At 47.5% G+C, this 17,761-nt stretch overlaps 1 protein-coding gene across 1 annotated transcript in view; it reads right to left on the bottom strand.

The window, feature by feature from the left end:
- Nucleotides 1-5,818: 5,818 nt before the first annotated feature.
- TMEM123 (transmembrane protein 123) overlaps nt 5,819-17,761 on the bottom strand; it is a 57,468-nt gene continuing 45,525 nt past the window's right edge. Inside the window, exons 3-5 of the mRNA XM_049614349.1 lie at nt 9,907-10,167; nt 8,886-9,039; nt 5,819-7,296 (exon numbers count right to left, since the gene is read on the bottom strand). Of these exons, the coding sequence (XP_049470306.1) occupies nt 7,272-7,296; nt 8,886-9,039; nt 9,907-10,167 (440 nt within the window). The 3' untranslated portion in view covers nt 5,819-7,271. The remainder of the gene's footprint in view (nt 7,297-8,885; nt 9,040-9,906; nt 10,168-17,761) is intronic.

Genomic DNA, 17,761 nt, shown 5'->3' with positions numbered 1-17,761 from the left:
TTACTAAGAAGTGTTTAATGTGATCTATGAAATTCTTTTAGATGACGGTATCTAGTTGCTTTTATATTATAGATACTATTTTTTTCTTTTAATGTTTATTTTTGAGAGGGAGAGAGAGAGTGCAAGCAGGGGAGGGGCAGAGGGAGAGGGAGGCACCGAATTCAAAGCAGGCTCCAGGCTCTGAGCTGTCAGCACAGATCCTGACGTGGGGCTCGAACCCACAAACCGTGAGATCATGACCTGAGCCAAAGTTGGACGCTTAACCACCTGAGCCACCCGGTGCCCTTATATTATAGAAATTATTAAAATCCATATTAAAACAAATCTGGTAAATCTGCATTGGGATTTAAAAACGAGTGTGATGGCTTTGCTGCGTGGGCATTGGTGAGCTGAGGAGGTGGAATGCAGGCAGTGGTGGGGGACCCCTCCTTGGGCCCGGCTTACTGTCCCAGATCTGGTCGATGGCTGAGGTCCCATGGAAAGCTCCGATACTTGAGATGCTCCGTGTTTCTTCTTACCCTGTAACTCCTTAGATCCCTTAGACAGAGACCGGGAAGAGTCCAGATTTCTCCATCCTCCAGTCTCTTCCCACCTTTGTTTCCAGCGGGAGGTGCTGGTGGAGTTGGTAGGTCGGCGTGCGTGTGTCTGCAGGTAAGTCGGTCCCTGCCCTTCCAGAAGGAGTTGAGAGCACATTAAATCATTTTAGGAACTGTTCTGTTTCTTTTGCTTGATCGCTGCTGTATATGTTGAGGATCCACTGTGTGCCAGGCCCAGTGCTGTATTCTTTAAACAATTAGGATGCGGTCCCGGGCTGAGTTATGCTCCCCATCCTTCTCTCCCTAGTACCTGGGAATGGAAGTGTATTTCTAGGTGGGGCCTTTAAAGAGGTAATGATGGCAAAGTGAGGTCCGGTGAGCCCAAGTGTAGGAGGATTGGTGCCTTCACAAGAGATCTGAATGCAGACACACCCAGAGATAGCAGAGGAACGTGGCCATCAGCAGTCGCGGTGAGAAGCCTCCTGAAGAAACCAGATCTTGTAGCCTGTTGACTCCAGAAACGGCGAGAAAGTAAGTTTCTGTTTAAGTCACTCAGTCCGGTTCTTTGTTACGGTGGCCCTCGAGGACAGCAATGTGCGAGAAGCACATTAGCCCGAATCCTGTCAACAGCCATAAAGGAAAATTTGAACATGGGTCTGCCTGGCTCCTTAGCCTGTGCTTTTTGGACAAATTATTCTAGTAAGTTGCGTTAACATTTTTAAAAATTGCATGGACTGTGATCCAGCATGAGAACCAAGTGTTTAAATTTGAATTCTGTGTATTTGAAAGTTTATCTATCTTGGCTTTGTTCAGCTAGTCCATTTTAATGTGTGAGAACGTCTTTCTTGCATTCGGTAAAAATATTGCATGAAGTGTAAGGAAGTGGTAACGTGATTCACATTTTATCTACCTGCTGAGTCCTGTCTGCCTAGATCAGGGTGAGTCGGTTTTAGTCGCTTCCTTTTTGCTCTAACGATGATAATCATAACAGGTGTACTTGAACCAAGAGGCAAATGTCAGATGCTTTGTTAATTGCTTTATTTAATGCTTAAAACCCTAGGAGACTTGTAAACGGTGCACATTTAGGCTCAGTGAAGTGTAGATTGTTGGAGGCCTGGGTGGCGGTCTACACATGGTACGGATGAGCCTTGAACAGCACACATATACTGTGTGAGACCAGTATATGTGGATTTTTTTTTTTTTTTTTATGTTGATGTTTGAGTGCATGCGAGTTGGGGAGGGGCAGAGAGAGAGGGAGACACAGAATCTGAAGCAGGCTCCAGGCTGTCAGCACAGAGCCTGATGCGGGGCTCTAACTCATGAACTAACTGTGAAATCATGACCTGAGCCGAAGTCTGATGCTTAAGCACGTGAGCCACCCAGGGGCCCCTATGCAGATTTTTAAAGTAAGTCACTTGAGGGGTGCCTGGGAGGTTGTTGGTTGAGCGTCGGACTCTTGATTTCAGCTCAGGTCATGATCTCACAGTTCACGGACTCGAGGCCCACATGTCAGGATCTGTGCTGACAGCATGGCTCCTGCTTGGGATTCTCTGTCTCCTTCAAGATAAATACACTTAAAAAAAAAATTTTATATATATATATATATATATTTAATGTGTGTGTGTGTATAAGTATATATAAATATATATAAGTATATATATAAAATATGTAAGTACAGGACACTTTTTGAGATGTGTGACATCTGTTAGCCATCTGGATATCTTCTTTGGAAAAAGGTCTATTCATGTCTTCTGCCCGTTTGATTCGTTCTTTATAGAGTTTGGATACTATCCCTTTATTGGGTCTGTCTTTTGCAAACATCCTCTAACATTTAGTAGGTCGTCTTTTAGTTTTGTTGATTGTTTCCTTCACTGGGCAGAAGGTCTTTGTCTTGATGAGGTCCCAATAGTTCATGTTTGCTTTTGTTTCCCTGCCTTTGGAGACAAGTCTAGTGAGAAGTTGCTACAGCTGATGTCAAAGAGGTTGCTGCCTGTGTTCTCTAGGATTTTGGTGGTTTCTTGTCTCATATTTAGGCCTTTCAACCATTTTGAATTTATTTTTGCGTCTGGTGTAAGGAAGTGGTACAGGGGGTGCCTGGGTGGCTCAGTTAAGTGTCCGCCTTCGGTTAGTGTCATGTTCTCACAGCTCGTTGGTTCCAGCCTGGAGCCCGCTTTGGATTCTGTGTCTTCCTCTCTCTCTGCCCCTCCCCCACTCACGTTCTGTCTCTCTCAGAAACAAACATTAAAAAAGAGGTGGTACGGTTTCATTCTCCTGCATGTCAACCATCCAGTTTTCCCGTCACTATTTGTTGAAGAGACGTTTTTCCATTGTGTATTCTTTCCTGCTTTGCCGAAGATGAGCTGACCATATAGGTGTGGGTCCATTTCTGGGTTTTGTAGTCTGTCAATGTCATTGATTTTTGTCTACTGTTGGCTATCAAGGATAAGTAGGATTAGAGTATGCTGAATTGGAGAACAGAGGTATTTTCCAGGCAGAGGGAGAAATATGAAGAAAGACAAAAATGGATGAGGCATTTTTGGAAAAAGAAAGTGAATACTGAGATGAGAAACAAGGCTGGACAGGCAGGATGGGTACCAGGTTTAAGAGGACTACAGATTAGGGGTTTTGCCAGCATTAATTCTGCCAATTCATGAACACAGGATACCTTTCTGTTTATGTTTTCAGTGTCTTTCCCCAGTGTCTTGTAGTCTTCAGTGTAGAAATCTTTGTTTTTTTTTTGATTAAATTTAATCGCAGGTACTTTGTTTTTGGTGTTGTAAATATGGGATCATCTTTATTTTTCAGATGCTTTGTGGTCAGTATATAGAAGTACTGCTTTTTGAGCATTGGTTTCTTATCTCGCAACTTTACTGTGTCCATTAGCTCTAACCGGTTTTGGTGGATCTTTAGGGTTTTCTGTTTATGAGAACATGTGTGCAAATAAAGACTATTGTACTTACTCTTTTCCAATTCTGATGCCTGTTCTTTCTTTTTAACTGCTCTGGCTCGAACTTCTCATCTTGTGTGCAAATAGTGATTACCCCGTCATCCTTCTTTTTCTTTTTTGTTTACTTATTTTTGAGAGAGAGCGTGAGCAGGGAAAGGGCAGAGAGAGAGGGAGACACAGGTTCCGAAGCAGGCTCCAGGCTCTGAGCTGTCAGCACAGAGTCTGACACGGGGGCACGACCTCATGAACTTCGAGATCATGACCTGAGCTGAAGTCTGACGCTTAACTGGCTAAGCCGCCCAGGTGCCCCACCCCCGTCTTCCTTGTGACCCTGATGATAGCCTGTACGCTGTCCACGTATGATAGCGGAAGGACATTCCTGCCAGATCTAATTTAAGGTTTCATCATGAACAGATGTTGAATTTTGTCAGATGCTTTTGTCTAAGAAAACCAAACCTGTATGATCGCAGTCCATTATTGTGGTGTATCACGTTGGTTACGTGCATGTGTCAGAACAGCCTTGCATCCCAGGGATAAATCACAGGTGTCCCGGCAAATGATCCTTTAAATGGGCCGGATTCTCTTTGCTAGTTTTAAAGATTTTCGCATGTATATTCATCAGGGACTCTGCCTTTGGGATCAGGGTAATGCTGGCTTTTTAAAATGTGTTTGTGGGGGGCGCCCGGCTTGCTCAGGCAGCGGAACACGTGACTCTTGATCTCGGGGTTGTGAGTTCACGCCCCATGTTGGGCATGGAGATTACTTTAAAAAATGAGTTTGTGGGGGCCTGGGTGGCTCAGTCGGTTAAGCGTTCGACTTCGGCTCAGGTCATGATCTCACGGTTTGTGGGTTCGAGCCCCGCGTCGGGCTCTGTGCTGACAGATCAGAGCCTGGAGCCTGCTTCGGATTCTGTGTTTCCCTCTCTCTCTGCCCCTCCCCCTTGCATGCTCTCTCAAAAATAAAGGTAAAAAAAATAAACGAGTTTGTGAGTGTTCCCTCCTTTATTTTTTTGGAAGAGTTTGGGAAGGATTGGCATTATTTCTTCTTTGGTAAAATTTACCAGTGAAGCCACCTGGTCCCAGCTGTTGTTCATGGGGAGATTTTTGCCTAGTGATTCAGTCTTGGTAGGATGTATGTTTATGTTTTTCTTGCTTTTAGAGCTCAGCTCCTGTCTGGGCAGGGACAGACCAGGCTTCCTGGACTGCTGACGGTCTTCTGTTGAGGATCCGAGCCGGGCAGAACTGCACCAGTCTGCTGCTTCTGCACGTGAGCAGGGATGCCTGTGAACTCGGGCATTGCAGGTAGGATGCCGTCCGACCTCTACAGACCGAAGTGCTACCTGCCACAAGACCTCCCTTCTTTTTTTCTTTAGTGTTTATTTTTGAGAGAGAATCCCAAGCAGGCTCTGCACCAAGAGCCCAACGTGGGGCTCAATCTCACAAACCGTGAGATCATGACCCAAACTGAAAATCAGGAGTCGGATGCTCAAGTGACTGAACCACGCAGGCCCCCCCCAGCTCTCCTGTGACAGGTTCCAAGTGGTCGAGACCACAATGGGGGTCTCGTAGGTGCAGGGCAGACCCCTCAGTGTATTGCTGGACTGTATTCTGGGGACAGTCATTTTTTTATTTCTAACACAAATATACCTGTTTTTATAATTCTACCCAACTGCATAAAGCAGGGACATGAAAGGAGAATCCGGAGCAGTCCTTCTCAGAGGTTGGTGGTCCTACGAATTCCCCAGGTGGGATCGTTAACACATTGAATCAGGATGTCTGGGTGTGGGTAAGAATTTACCCACTTAAATAGTGTCTTTATTTGGGGCTTTTCATTTCTCTTGAGTTTGTGGAAATGAAAGAAAACCACACACAAACCTCTTAGGTGAAGACAAAGTTTTATTCTAAAAATAGATCTCAGTAACAATGAAATACCAAAAGCTGGTCATTACAAGAAAAAGAAAAAAAGAGGTAAAAAATTTGCTTTAAATTTTCCTCCTCAAAAATACAAAATTCTCACCGTACTATATTGCGAACTCTCATTTATCTGTATGCAAATTAACTTTGATTATCCAAAGACATTTAAAGTCACAGATTGGATTCTAACGTATCTTCAAGTAAATACATTCTCCGAGAATGCGATTAAATATTTAAGTAAACATAATTGGGATATGAATTTATGCTTAGGGAAACAGTGGTTCATGTTACCACTTCCCTCTATTTTTGCAGATAACCAAAAAAAGTGACTGCACCCAAGTACTGGTATTTGAAGGTAACAGAGAGAAAACATTAACTACATTATTTCTATCTTTAAAGGCATATGATGACCTGTAGTACTTAAAAAAGTGGTTTCACATCTTCAAAGTGCTAGAGAAGCAAGTATCAGGGAAGACAAGGTTCGACCTCAAGTACTGAACTCTGAAGAATGCAGAAGACAAAAGGAGGAAAAGGTAAAAGGCCCCCATCACTGTATCCATCAAGCGGTTTAAAGACCAGGTAGGCAAGTTACACAATCAGCCCACCTCTCTGTCCTCACCACACTACCCATGGTCACCACCTCAGTTGGCTGCACAGTGACTAGGAAGGATTGTCCTGTATCAAAATTCTTGACATTCTCTGAAGGCCAAAAGCTGGTCCCAGAAGGGCCAACCTCTTCAGTGTAGACGCACCGTCATCAGGACAGCTTAGCTTGTGGGCGGAAAGTGGTGGTACTTCACTTTGCGTAGTCATTTAGTATGACTGAAACAGCTTTTTTTCTTGTCAAAACTTGACCGTGAGTTCTGACTGCTGTAACGTAAACTCGAAAACAAAACTGAACACCCAAACATAAGTTGACTAATACTGGTGTCCCGACAATACTGTGCTTTTTCTGTTAACCTAATACAGCCTCAAGTGCCCCTCTACAGGAGAGGAGGGGCCTGAAGAATAAGAAGAGTTTCTGGTCTTAAAAATTGCTTAAGGATTTGTATTTGGAATAAAGGTTTTTTAGTCTATCCCCAAATCAGATAAAATCAACAGTGCACAAAAATACAGCATCTTCTTCCTGTAGGTCAGTAGCCTGAGGGGTGCCCTCCTGTCCCTGGATCGATCCACACAGCCTTCTAGAGCTCTAGAGAAATCCCACAGGGGCTTACGTTAGTATGTTTACACTACATTAAACCATCCTACAACTCAACCTACAGTTAACTGGTGCGTATGAAACAGCGCAGTTTCCAGCAGCGGCAACACTCACAGTAGGAAGGTAAGCGGACGAGATCGTGAATACGCTGCTACGACGTGCAGAAATGAGAGAGGGAAGAGACAAAGTGCCACAGAAGCTGTAATGACGACACAAGCTCGAACAGGGCTCAGCCACACGTTCTCGTGCTGGGGGCGGGGTGGTGCATTTTGTTTCTCACCCAAGCGTGAAGCTGTAAAACTAAAGTTATGTCGGAGACCTGATTTACTCGGAATTTCTGCGGTGTGGCTTTAGAGCAGAGCCGGCTCTGGGGAGCAGTGAAGGTCTGCGTCGTCGGTACGTGCCGTCACAGTGAGTTACTCCCCCCGCGTGACCAAGACCACAAGAAGGAGAACGGCACTGGTCTGTGTGTTTTTAGAAGTGACTGTAACCACTGCAAATGCTCATTTAAAAACCGAAACCAAACTCTATCTTCAGTAATCCTGAGGAGTCTTCACATGCGTATAACGTACAATGTACTATATAAACATGATCCGCGTATACTGTTTCCAAGGAGAATCATCCAAATTCATCGATAGGGCTGTATTGATCTTCCCATTGGTGCCTGGAGTCCCTTAAATGATGGCATCGTGTTCATCGCTGTAATCAAAAGGTAAAATTGTTTTGTATTCGTGCCAAAGCTGTTTCGGTTCATATTTTTAAATAACTTCAAAGCTGCAGAATGAAAATTGTCATTTACGTGAAATTTGTTCAAGTGTCCAGTGTACCGTGGGGCGTAAGGGTTCCCATAGTGACCCTCGAATGTCTGCTCTGCCCCTCGTGGCTTCTCGGCCGATAGCCACAGAAATCTAAAACAGGCCCCTCCTTCCTTGACCATCCCCTGTGTGTCGGGTGTCACATACCTCATTTTCATCCTCCCGGAAACCCTATTTACGTACTGACTTCCTTTATTCGTTTTTGCAGAGGACCTGAAGCCAAGCAAGCATGAGGGAAGGTGCCCAGAACTGCCGCTCCTGCACCAAACCCCACCCCTGCACGCTTCTGTCACCGAGGGTAGCCTTTTCATGCTCACTGCTACAACTGCTACATGGGGAACGTCTCCAGTTTTGAGCGGGACAGACAAGTCCAGCGTTCTGTAAGAACTCGAACTTCAGAGCAGCTCTTGGCTTCTAAATGTGCTGTCACGTAGCACTAAGAAAAAGGCGCTGTGGTCCGCGGATGGTAAGGTGCACCCTAACTTCGGAGACGTGCCGCAGAGTGGGAACAAAACGAAAGCAGTGCGGACTTTCGCTCGAGTCCGTGAGGTACTTTCTCTGGGGCTCTGTCAACAGACTCCAGGCACAGCCCCTCCCAGGCAGCGGTGCACGGCTGTGTATGTAAAGACTGGCTCCTACTAGCCACAGCCACATGCTGTGTGCTTAAGGCAACTTAAGACGAAGACACGGTTTGCTTCACTACTTGTAGCCTCATTTACACCAATAAACACTGATGCTATAACAAAGTGAGTGGCATTTCATGTCCTATGATCGAGACGTACCTTCTGTTCAGCTGGTGAAATTCATCAAGCACACGTGATAAATATTTCTAGAAACACAGAATCTGGCAAAACACGTCGATGCTCTGAAAGCAAGTGTGCTAAACCAGTTTGAACTAATACATGAGAAGTATTTTCCTACTTTATTCCCTTCAAAGTAACCCGTTCTATGTTTTACTTTGTTAAATCAGCTCCCGACGTGAAAGTTGGTGTGGGACACACGTGTACGATGAGTTAAAAAATTGGGAAAAGTAGCCCTTCGGTGGTATTTACAGTACATTAAGAATCAAAAGAACGAATTGGCTCTTGTATTCTAGTAAGAGTGAAAAAACCCCAAAAGGGACTTAAACCCTCCAAACAAACAATGGAAGACCCACACAGTTATGGAAAGGGTGAACGTGGTAAGAGCTCTTAACTCACTTGATGCAATGACTTAGAAAATGATCCCGTGAAGAATTTCTTTAAAACCAGGTTTCTACCAAGGATGTTCCCTTAGTGCTACTGACGAGCACCAGCCACACCCTCCTGGTACGGTTACAGGGGTGAGTGAAGAGGGAGAACGTCAGGAAGCGGGACATTTGTACCCGCACGTGCATCCATTTTTTGTTTGCAAGTACAATTCATAAATCTGTGGCCCCCTTTCGGTATTTTGTCACGATCGTGAAAGAAATACAGAAATCCGATCAAAACTCACATGGTTCTGTACCGAATGCCTCTTCGTGAATAGTACGTTTTGCATCCGAAGTACAGAATCGACAGAACTCCCAGGGTTAATACGATGCCACCGAGAAAGCTGCCAATGTCAAATTTCGATCCTGGGTTTTCTTTAGAATTGATAGTTGCTGTGACTAGGAGAAAAGAAAAGTAGGCTTTAGTGGTTTTTAAAAAACATTACAAAAAGCTGCTACTCGAATTTCTACCCAAGGAAGCAGAGCCGGGGAGGAGCTCCCCCAGCAGTCGAGCAGTCGCAGTTGCAGAGCTTCCCCCCGCCCCTCCCCCACCTGAGGGTGTTTGTGCCGGGGGACCACAGCCTCGGGCAGCACCCTCTGGGACTGTTTCCTTATTCCCTTGTCCCGGGAAGAATCGGTGCCTTAACCAGGGTGTCTGGACCGCCCGTCTGAGTGAGGGCATCTAACGGAAGTTCTCCGTTCGATAAATAGACTGTTGTATCACACCCAGGGCCCTGGTGACATTACAGCGGATTTCAGAACACAAACTGCAGGAATAAGGCTTTAGGGTAGAAAATACAGAAATCTGCGGCAGACACGACGAAGCCTGCCGGTTGTGCTGGCCTTCAAGCGGACCTGAACTTGGAAAACCTTGAAGGGACGATGCCAAGGTTCTGAGCTGGTGGTTTCACGTTCTATCTTAAGTCTAAGCACAAAGCGTGCTGGCCGACACCGTATGTGTGGCCGCGCCCGTGACACCCAGGAGCCACCACCACCGTGAGCACGCTGTGGGGGTGGAGGCCCCGCCCAGGCGCACACGAGGGGCCCGGACAACCACGCGAAGGACCATCCGGGTAGGACTTCCTCCTCCAGTCACATGGCCTGGTTCAGGGGAAACCTGCCTCCTACGGGGACAAGGTTGGCGGCACCCACACGGTGATTTCTGTACACGACACGGTCGTCCGCACTCCCGCCAGAACGGAGCCACGCAAGTGCGGCATCTGACACCGGCTTTGAGCACGGAAGGGGCTCAGCTCCCATACGTACTTGTCACGGGTGAAGGCACAGAGGTGGCCGAACGGTTGTGGGCCGTGGTCGCGGTGGACGGCGTCTGGGACGCGCTGTGGGAGACGTGGGTGGCGGAGGTCGTATTCGGGGAGGCCCCCCGTGTTGTGAGTCCGGGTGCTGCTGTGGGCGTCGAGGTGCTGACAGCGTGTGTCCTGAGGACGTGGGACAGGGCGGGCGTGGGGGCTTTCGTCGTGTTGGGGGGCGCACCCGTGTGGCTGGAGGTCACCGTGGTGGCGTTGCCTGCGAGAATGAGACACATGAACATGTCACGTGCCCGTGACACAGGACCCTCATCTCTGGGAAGGGAGTTGGCGGGAGGACAGAGACGGCGCGGGTGGTGGGTGGCCGGGAGCGCGCACCCCATGCGACGTGGCCGGCCGCGAGCCTGTCAGGGGTGACGCCCCCCCCCCTCCCCTGCCCCCCGGGGCGTGGCCGTCGGGACGACCTCCCACAGCTGGAAGCTCCAGACGCCCCTGAATCCTGGAGACCCCCGTTCGCGCCTGGGGCGGAGGCCTTCACGAGGACGATTCGGACCCGTGTGCACCGAGCACGTGTCCCGGGTCCCCGCCCCGGCGACGGCAGCACCGGCTCACCCCACGCGCACGCTGCCGGGGACCGAGACATTCCGTCCTCTCTCCGCCCCTTCGCACGGCCGTGCTGATCTCCGCCTGTTCCCTGTCCTCGGGCTCACCCGCGGCGCTGCCGTCCCACGGGGCCTGTCTCCACCTCTCAGCCGGCCCGGGGAGAGCGACTCAGGCCGGGGGTGTCGCGCTCCGTCACTGCCGGAGGGGACTGCCGCCGACAGGAACACCCTTGCCTCCAGTCTGCTGGGCTTTTTCTTCGAAGACTTGCGGACACGCCAGGCTCGCGTGTCTACCGGCTTCCCGGTACCTCCCCCGGGCGCGGGTCCCTACTGTGCGCTCTCGTCCGCGCCGTGTGACCCCATTTTTTTAACAAGGCCCAAGGAACACTGCTGTGCTATGTACACCGGTGAACCGGTAAATTCTCATGATTCCGAGCGGGGGACACAAGTGGCAAGAACCTGAGCTACTGTGGGTGCTCTGTGCTCAGACGACACGCTTCAGGACGGACACGCTCGCTTTTGTTCTAAACCGGTGCGTGCGTGCTATCGCGGTGGATTCGACACGGGGAAGAGCTCGCGTTTCTATCGCATTTTCAGCCCAGCACGATCTGTGCGCAGTCCACCAGGAGGCACGGCGCGACACGCGCGCCTGCCCCGCCCCCGCCCAGAGACCCGGCCCCTCGCTGCGCCAGGTCACCCGAGCAAAGACGGAGCCGCGACGGCGCAGTCTTTCCAAGTGAGAAAATCCAACCGTGTTCAAGAAACGAGCAGCTGAACATTTCTGCAAATGGACACGACAGGCCCCTAGGCTTTTTAACTGTCCTGATGCCCACGAGCGGCACCGTGATCCCAGGAGGCCGGCGAGGAGCTCCCGTCCAGTGACACTACGCCCTCGTGCGCCCATGTGCACTTGCGGGTCTTCCGGCCCCCGAGGGACAGAAGCTGTGCGGGTGTGGGTGGCACCCGGGGCAGGACAGGGGCTCGCAAGGTCCAGGGCTCCGGGCACGGAGCAAGCCCCGGGACGCAGCACACTGCACGAGCACGCACTCTTACTGCGTTTCCAAGTTGCCGAAAATAAATCTTTGAGGTCGTCATCACAAGGCAAAACCCCGTGACTGCGCTCGGGGCCTAAAGCTCGGACTTCCTGTGGGGACGGCTCTGCAAAAACGCACAGCTGCTGGCGCACAGCCGGGACCGGGTCTCACTAAAAGTGCCGAAACGAGACGCTGTCGAGGCACAAACGGTCGTCACTGGAGGGTGCGTGTGTCCGTCCGCTCGCCCCTCTGCTCAGGAAGGAGCAGACGAGAACGCTACCCCAGCTTCAGACCAAGCAGGAGAGCCTTCGGGGGAGCAGCCCCTGGACTTGTGGGGACACACAGACTGAGTGACTCTGGCCTGACGAGGGCCCGGTCCCGGCGGTGAAGCTTAGAAAGCGGAGCTGGGTGTAGACTGTTCACACCGACGGCAAAGGCGGTATTTCCCACGACCCCGGTCTGGCCCCCACCCCTGCCCCACGCAGCCCCCAGGCCCTGCACAGTGTACACAGCTCGCTCCCCCCCACCCCCCACCCCGCACCCGGCTGCACCTGCCCCACGTGACTGCCTTGTGGCAACACTCCGCAGAGGGAGGAGGGTGACCGGCGGGGAGGACACAGGACCCGGGCCACGGGTGTGTGGAGTCCGAGTCAGGAGGAGTCGGGCCCCAGCCGGGGGAGGCCCAGGAGTCCACCTCGGCCCGAAGCAGGCGTCCGGCCTCCTAGCCCACCAGCGTCCAGTCCTGCGATGTGAGGACGACGAGAGCACAGCAGCCGTCGATGTCCCCTCCCCACCGCCAGCCCCGATGCTGCCGTGGCCCAGCCTGGCAGAGGGGGTTAAGCCCTAGGTTCGGATGACCACGGCTTCATCATCTTAGGATTATTCTGGAAGGCAGAGGCACCCGAGGTCCAGGTCAGCGCTCAGTGGACACAGCTGTGGGGGAAGGGCGTGTTCGACCCATGCCAGCTGCTGCTCCGTGGGGCGGGCCCAACTCAAAGGGACACCCTCGCCCCAGGACCGCGGGATGTCCCACACACTGGCACACAGGATCCTTACGTGGGATCGAGTCACAATGAGGTCACTGGGAGGGATCTCATAAAAGGAGATTCACCCTCTTGCCTCTAGCAAACACGGTGCCACACAAGGGTCTACAAGAGGCAACAGAGATAATTTAGGTTGAGCAAGTATCACAGTGCCTGTGACAGAGGGGACATCAGTGAGTCATTATTCCTTTTATTTTCATTTTGAGAGAGAGAGAGCAGGGGAGGGAGGGGCAGAGGGAGAGGAAGACAGAGAATCCCAAGCAGGCTCCTTGCTGACAACACAAAGTTCCACGCGGGGCTTGAACTCACAACGAGATCATGACCTGAGCCGAAATCAAGAATCAGACGCTTGACTGAGCCCCCCCCCCTCCCCCAGTTGCACCAATTTTTACCCTTTTTTGAGCATGAGCTTCAGGAGCTGTATGTATTTCCTGCACCGAGCTGCACCGTCACATCCCCTGTCCCCAGGGTCACCACCAACGCCATCTGAACATCATCGTATCAAAGAGGGTGCCGGGGTTCTTCAGTTCATCGAGACAATTACCCAGGACAATAATGTGAAACCAGGCCAGTGTCCAGGACCACTGACAACAGGGACACCGCGTCCACCGTCTGGATTTACTTGGCTGTCTCCTTACGGCTCTGCTCAAGCCACTTCCCTCACTCCTTCAGCCTTGGGTCCAAGGGTGTAGCTAGGTGCCATGTTTTCCCTTTAACCTAACAATTTCAAGGTTGAGGGTGACCGTGTGTTTTCATCAGGGCATCAAATACACACTTAAAGTGCAGTGGAAAATACACATGGAGACTCTACAATCACATTTAGTTTTAAATGGGACACTGGTGCCTTTTCACTTCGTGTCTCTGAGTGGAGCTCACCCAAAGACAAGGACTGAAAGTGAAGGGACGGGAAAAGGTATTCCGTGCAAATGGAAACTAGAAGAAAGCTGGGGTAACCACACTTAAATCAGATAAAACAGACTTTATTATTATTTTTTTTAATTTTAAGTAGCCTCCATATCCAATGTGGGGCTTGAACTTACAACGCTGAGATTAAGAGGTCACGTGCCCTACACACTAAGCCACTCGGGTGCCCCCAAAATGGACTTTAAAACAAACAATGTTGGGGCGCCTGGATGGCGCAGTCGGTTAAGCGTCCGACTTCAGCCAGGTCACGATCTCGCGGTCCGTGAGTTCGAGCCCCGCGTCAGGCTCTGGGCTGATGGCTCGGAGCCTGGAGCCTGTTTCCGATTCTGTGTCTCCCTCTCTGTCTGCCCCTCCCCCGTTCATGCTCTGTCTCTCTCTGTCCCCAAAATAAATAAAAAACGTTGAAAAAAAAAATTAAAAAAAAAACAAACAATGTAATAAGACAAAAAAGGGCACTGAATAAAGATGCCAATTCAACAAGAGAATAAGATATTTGTGTGTATTTAATGTACCCAACATAGAGAAGTGAAATGTATAAAGCGGCCATTAATAGACCAAAAGGGAGAAAGAAAACCAATAAGAGCAACCCTATTTTCATTAAGACAGATCAACTAGGCAGGGAAATAAGAAAAATACTGACCTTAAACAATCAATGTTAGACCAGGTGGACTTCACAGATAGACACATTCTTCTCGAGTGCACGTGGGACATTCCCCAGAGTAGAGATACTATGTTAGGCCACAAAACAAGTCTTATTAAAAACAAAAACAAAAACAAAAAAACATACCAAGCATATATTCCAGCCACAACAGTATGCAACTAGAAATCAATTAGGAGAAAACTTGAAAATTCACGAATACGTGAAGTTTAAGCAACACGCTACTTAACAATGCTTCAAAGAAGAAATCAAAAGGGAAATCAAAGTATACCTGAAGACAAATGAAAATGCAAGTACGACACAACAAAACGAATGGGATACAGCAACAACGGCTCTACGAGGAAAATTTACAGAGATGAACGTCTACTTGAGAGACAAAGTTCCAAAAGCAACAACCTACCATTATAGCTCAAGGAACCAGAGAAAGAACAAAGGCCAAGGTTAGGTGAAGAAAGGAAGCAACTAAGATCACAGCAGAAATAAAAATGGAAGAGACTGAAAAGCCCAGTGAAACAAAGAACTGATTCTTTGAAAGGATGAACACAATTAACAAACTTTTAGCTACAATCACCAAGACAGAAAGGACTGAAATAAAATCAGAAATCAAAGAGATACATGGATACCACAAAATCAGCAAGAACCGTAAGAGACTGCCAGGAGCAATTATCTGCCAAAAAATCGGTCAACCTACAATAAATGAATACATTCCTAAAAACACACAACTTTCTAAGACGAAAGCATGAGAAGATAAGAGAATCCGAACAGACCAGACCAGACCTATCACTACTAAGGAGATCGAATCAGTAAAGAAAACCTCCCAACAAACCACAGTCCAGGGCCAGACGGCTTCACAGGCTGAGTTCTGCTCAACATTCAAAGAAATAACAACACTCCTTCTCAAACACTTTTGGAAATATAAGAGAAGGGAATACTTCTCAACACATTTTACCAGGCCGGCATTACCCAGATCCCCAAACCAGATCAGGATGCCACAAGCAAAGAAATGTAATACCATTATCTCTGATGAAAATAAATGCAAAAATCTCCAACAAAGTATTAGCGATCCATATTCGTCAATATATTAAAAGGATCCTACACCATGATCAAGTGGGATTTTTTCCAAGGATGCAAGGGATGCTTCAGCATCTCTGAATCAATTATACACCACATGAACAAAATAAAGGTTAGAAATCTTATGATCATCTCGACAAATGCAGAAAATGTACTTGATAAAATACAACATCTGTTAATGATAAAAACTCTCAAAAAAGTGGGTATAGAGGGAACATAACTCACACAATAAAGGCCATATGTAACAAACCCAGAGCAAACTTCATACTCAATGAAAACTTCTATAAGCTCAGGAACAAGACAAGGATGTCCCTCTTGCCACTTTTATTCAGCGGAGTATCAGAAGTACTAGCCAGAGCCATCAGGGAGAAAAATAAAAGGCAAATTGGCAAAGAAAAAGTAAAACTGTCGCCATCTACAGATGGCATATTACATACAGAAAACCCTAAAGACACTACCAAAACAAGTGTTGGAACTAATAAACAAATTCAGTTAAGTTGCAGGATACAGACATCGCTATGCAAAATCGGCAGCATTTCTAAACACTGACCAAGAACCTGCAAAAAGGCAAGTTAAAAAAACAATTGTAGTTACAACTGCATCAAGAAAAAAAAATACCCGGGAATAAATGTAACCGGGAAGGTGAATGACAGTAAACTGTAAAACACTGATAAAAGAAACTGAAGGTGACGCCAATAAATGGGAAACTATTCCATGCTCATGTACTGGAAGAATTACTATCGCTAAAAAATCCATTCTGCCCAAAGCTGTCTATAACCCAACGCAGTCCCAATCAAAATTCCAATGCCATGTTTCACACAAAGAGGAAATCCGTAAGTTTGTATGGAATCAACAAAAGACCTCAAGTAGCCCAAGTAATCTTGATAAAAAAGAACAAAGCTGGAGACATCAATTTCAAACTGTATTACAAATCTGTACTGATCCAGGCAGCGTGTATTGGCATAAAAACAGACATCTAGATCAAGAGAACAGAAGAGCCCCAATAAACCCATACACCTGTGGTCAATTTCTAACGAAAGATAAAAAAAAATATACCATGGGGAAAACAGCGTCTTCCCCAAATGACGCTGGGTGAGCGGAAACACTAGCTTACACCACACATACAAATTAACGTGAAATGGATTAAGGACTTAAATGTTAAGACTTAAGCCACAAACTCCTAGCAGAAAACATAGGCAGTACACTCCTTGACGTCAGCCATAGCTATTGTTTTTTTTTTGATCAGATACCAAAAGCAAAGGCAACAAAAAAGCAAAAATAAACAAATGGGACACTGAACTAAAAAGGTTCTGCACAGCAAAGCAAACCGTCAATAAAATGAAAAGGCAACCTATGGAATGAGAGAAGATATTTGCAAATCATTGCATAAGGGGTTAATATTCAAAATACATAAAGAAGTCATTCAACTCAACAGCAAAAGAAAAACAATCCAATTAAAAAAAAACAGAGGATCTGAAGAGTAATTTTTCCACAGACATGAAGATGGCCACCAGACATGAAAAAAAATGCTCAACGTCACTCATCGTCAGGGAAATACAAATCAAAACCAAAATGAGATACCCCCTCACCCCTGTCAGAATGGCTCACATTAACAACATAAGAAACAACAGGTGTTAGCAAGGATGTGGCTGAAGGGGAACCGTCTTAAACCATTCGTGGGAATGCAAACTGGTGTAGTTGTTCTGGAAAACAATATGGAGGTTCCTCAAAATATTAAAAATAGAAATACCAGGGGCACCTGGGTGGCTCAGTCAGTTGAGCATCCGACTTTGGCTCAGGTCACGATCTCACGGTTCACGAGTTCGAGCCCCACATCAGGTTCTCTGCTGAGCGCGCAGAGCCCGCTTCGGGTCCTCTCTCCCTCTCCCTCTCTCTCAAAAGTCAACAAACATAAAAAAATAAAAATAGAAATACTCTATGATCCAGAAATTCCATTTCTGATTACCCTAAGATAACAAAACCGCTAATGTAAACACGTATATACACTCCCATATTTATTGCAGCATTACCTACAATAGTCAGGGTATGGAGACAACCTAAGTGTCGGTTGACAAGTACAAAGATAAATATGACGTGGTGTACGTATACGGTGGAATACTATTCAGTGATAAAAAAAAAACCTTGCCATTTGGGATACATTGGTGGTTCTAAGAGGTGGGCTGGGGTTGGGGAGGGAAGGGGAGCAAAATGAATCTAGAGGGTCAAAGGTACAAACTTCCAGTTATAAAGTCAGTCAGTCAAGGGAATGTGAGGCACAGCAGGGTGACCGTACTTAATAATACCAAATTGCATACTTGAAACATGCTAAGAGTACGTCTTAAGAAAGCTGCTTCTTATGATGCCAACTTCTAACTATGTACGGTGGCAAAGGTTAACCAGACTCACTGCGATCATTTCGCCACGCAAATATCGAGTCATTATATGTTGTACATCTGTAATTAAATGTTCACCGATTATACTCAAAAAACAGTGCTGAAACTATAAATAATCATATGCAATA

Source organism: Panthera uncia, chromosome D1 (assembly GCF_023721935.1).
Source record: "Panthera uncia isolate 11264 chromosome D1, Puncia_PCG_1.0, whole genome shotgun sequence".
Lineage (NCBI taxonomy): Eukaryota > Metazoa > Chordata > Mammalia > Carnivora > Felidae > Panthera > Panthera uncia.
This window is presented reverse-complemented; position numbering and strand designations above follow the sequence as displayed.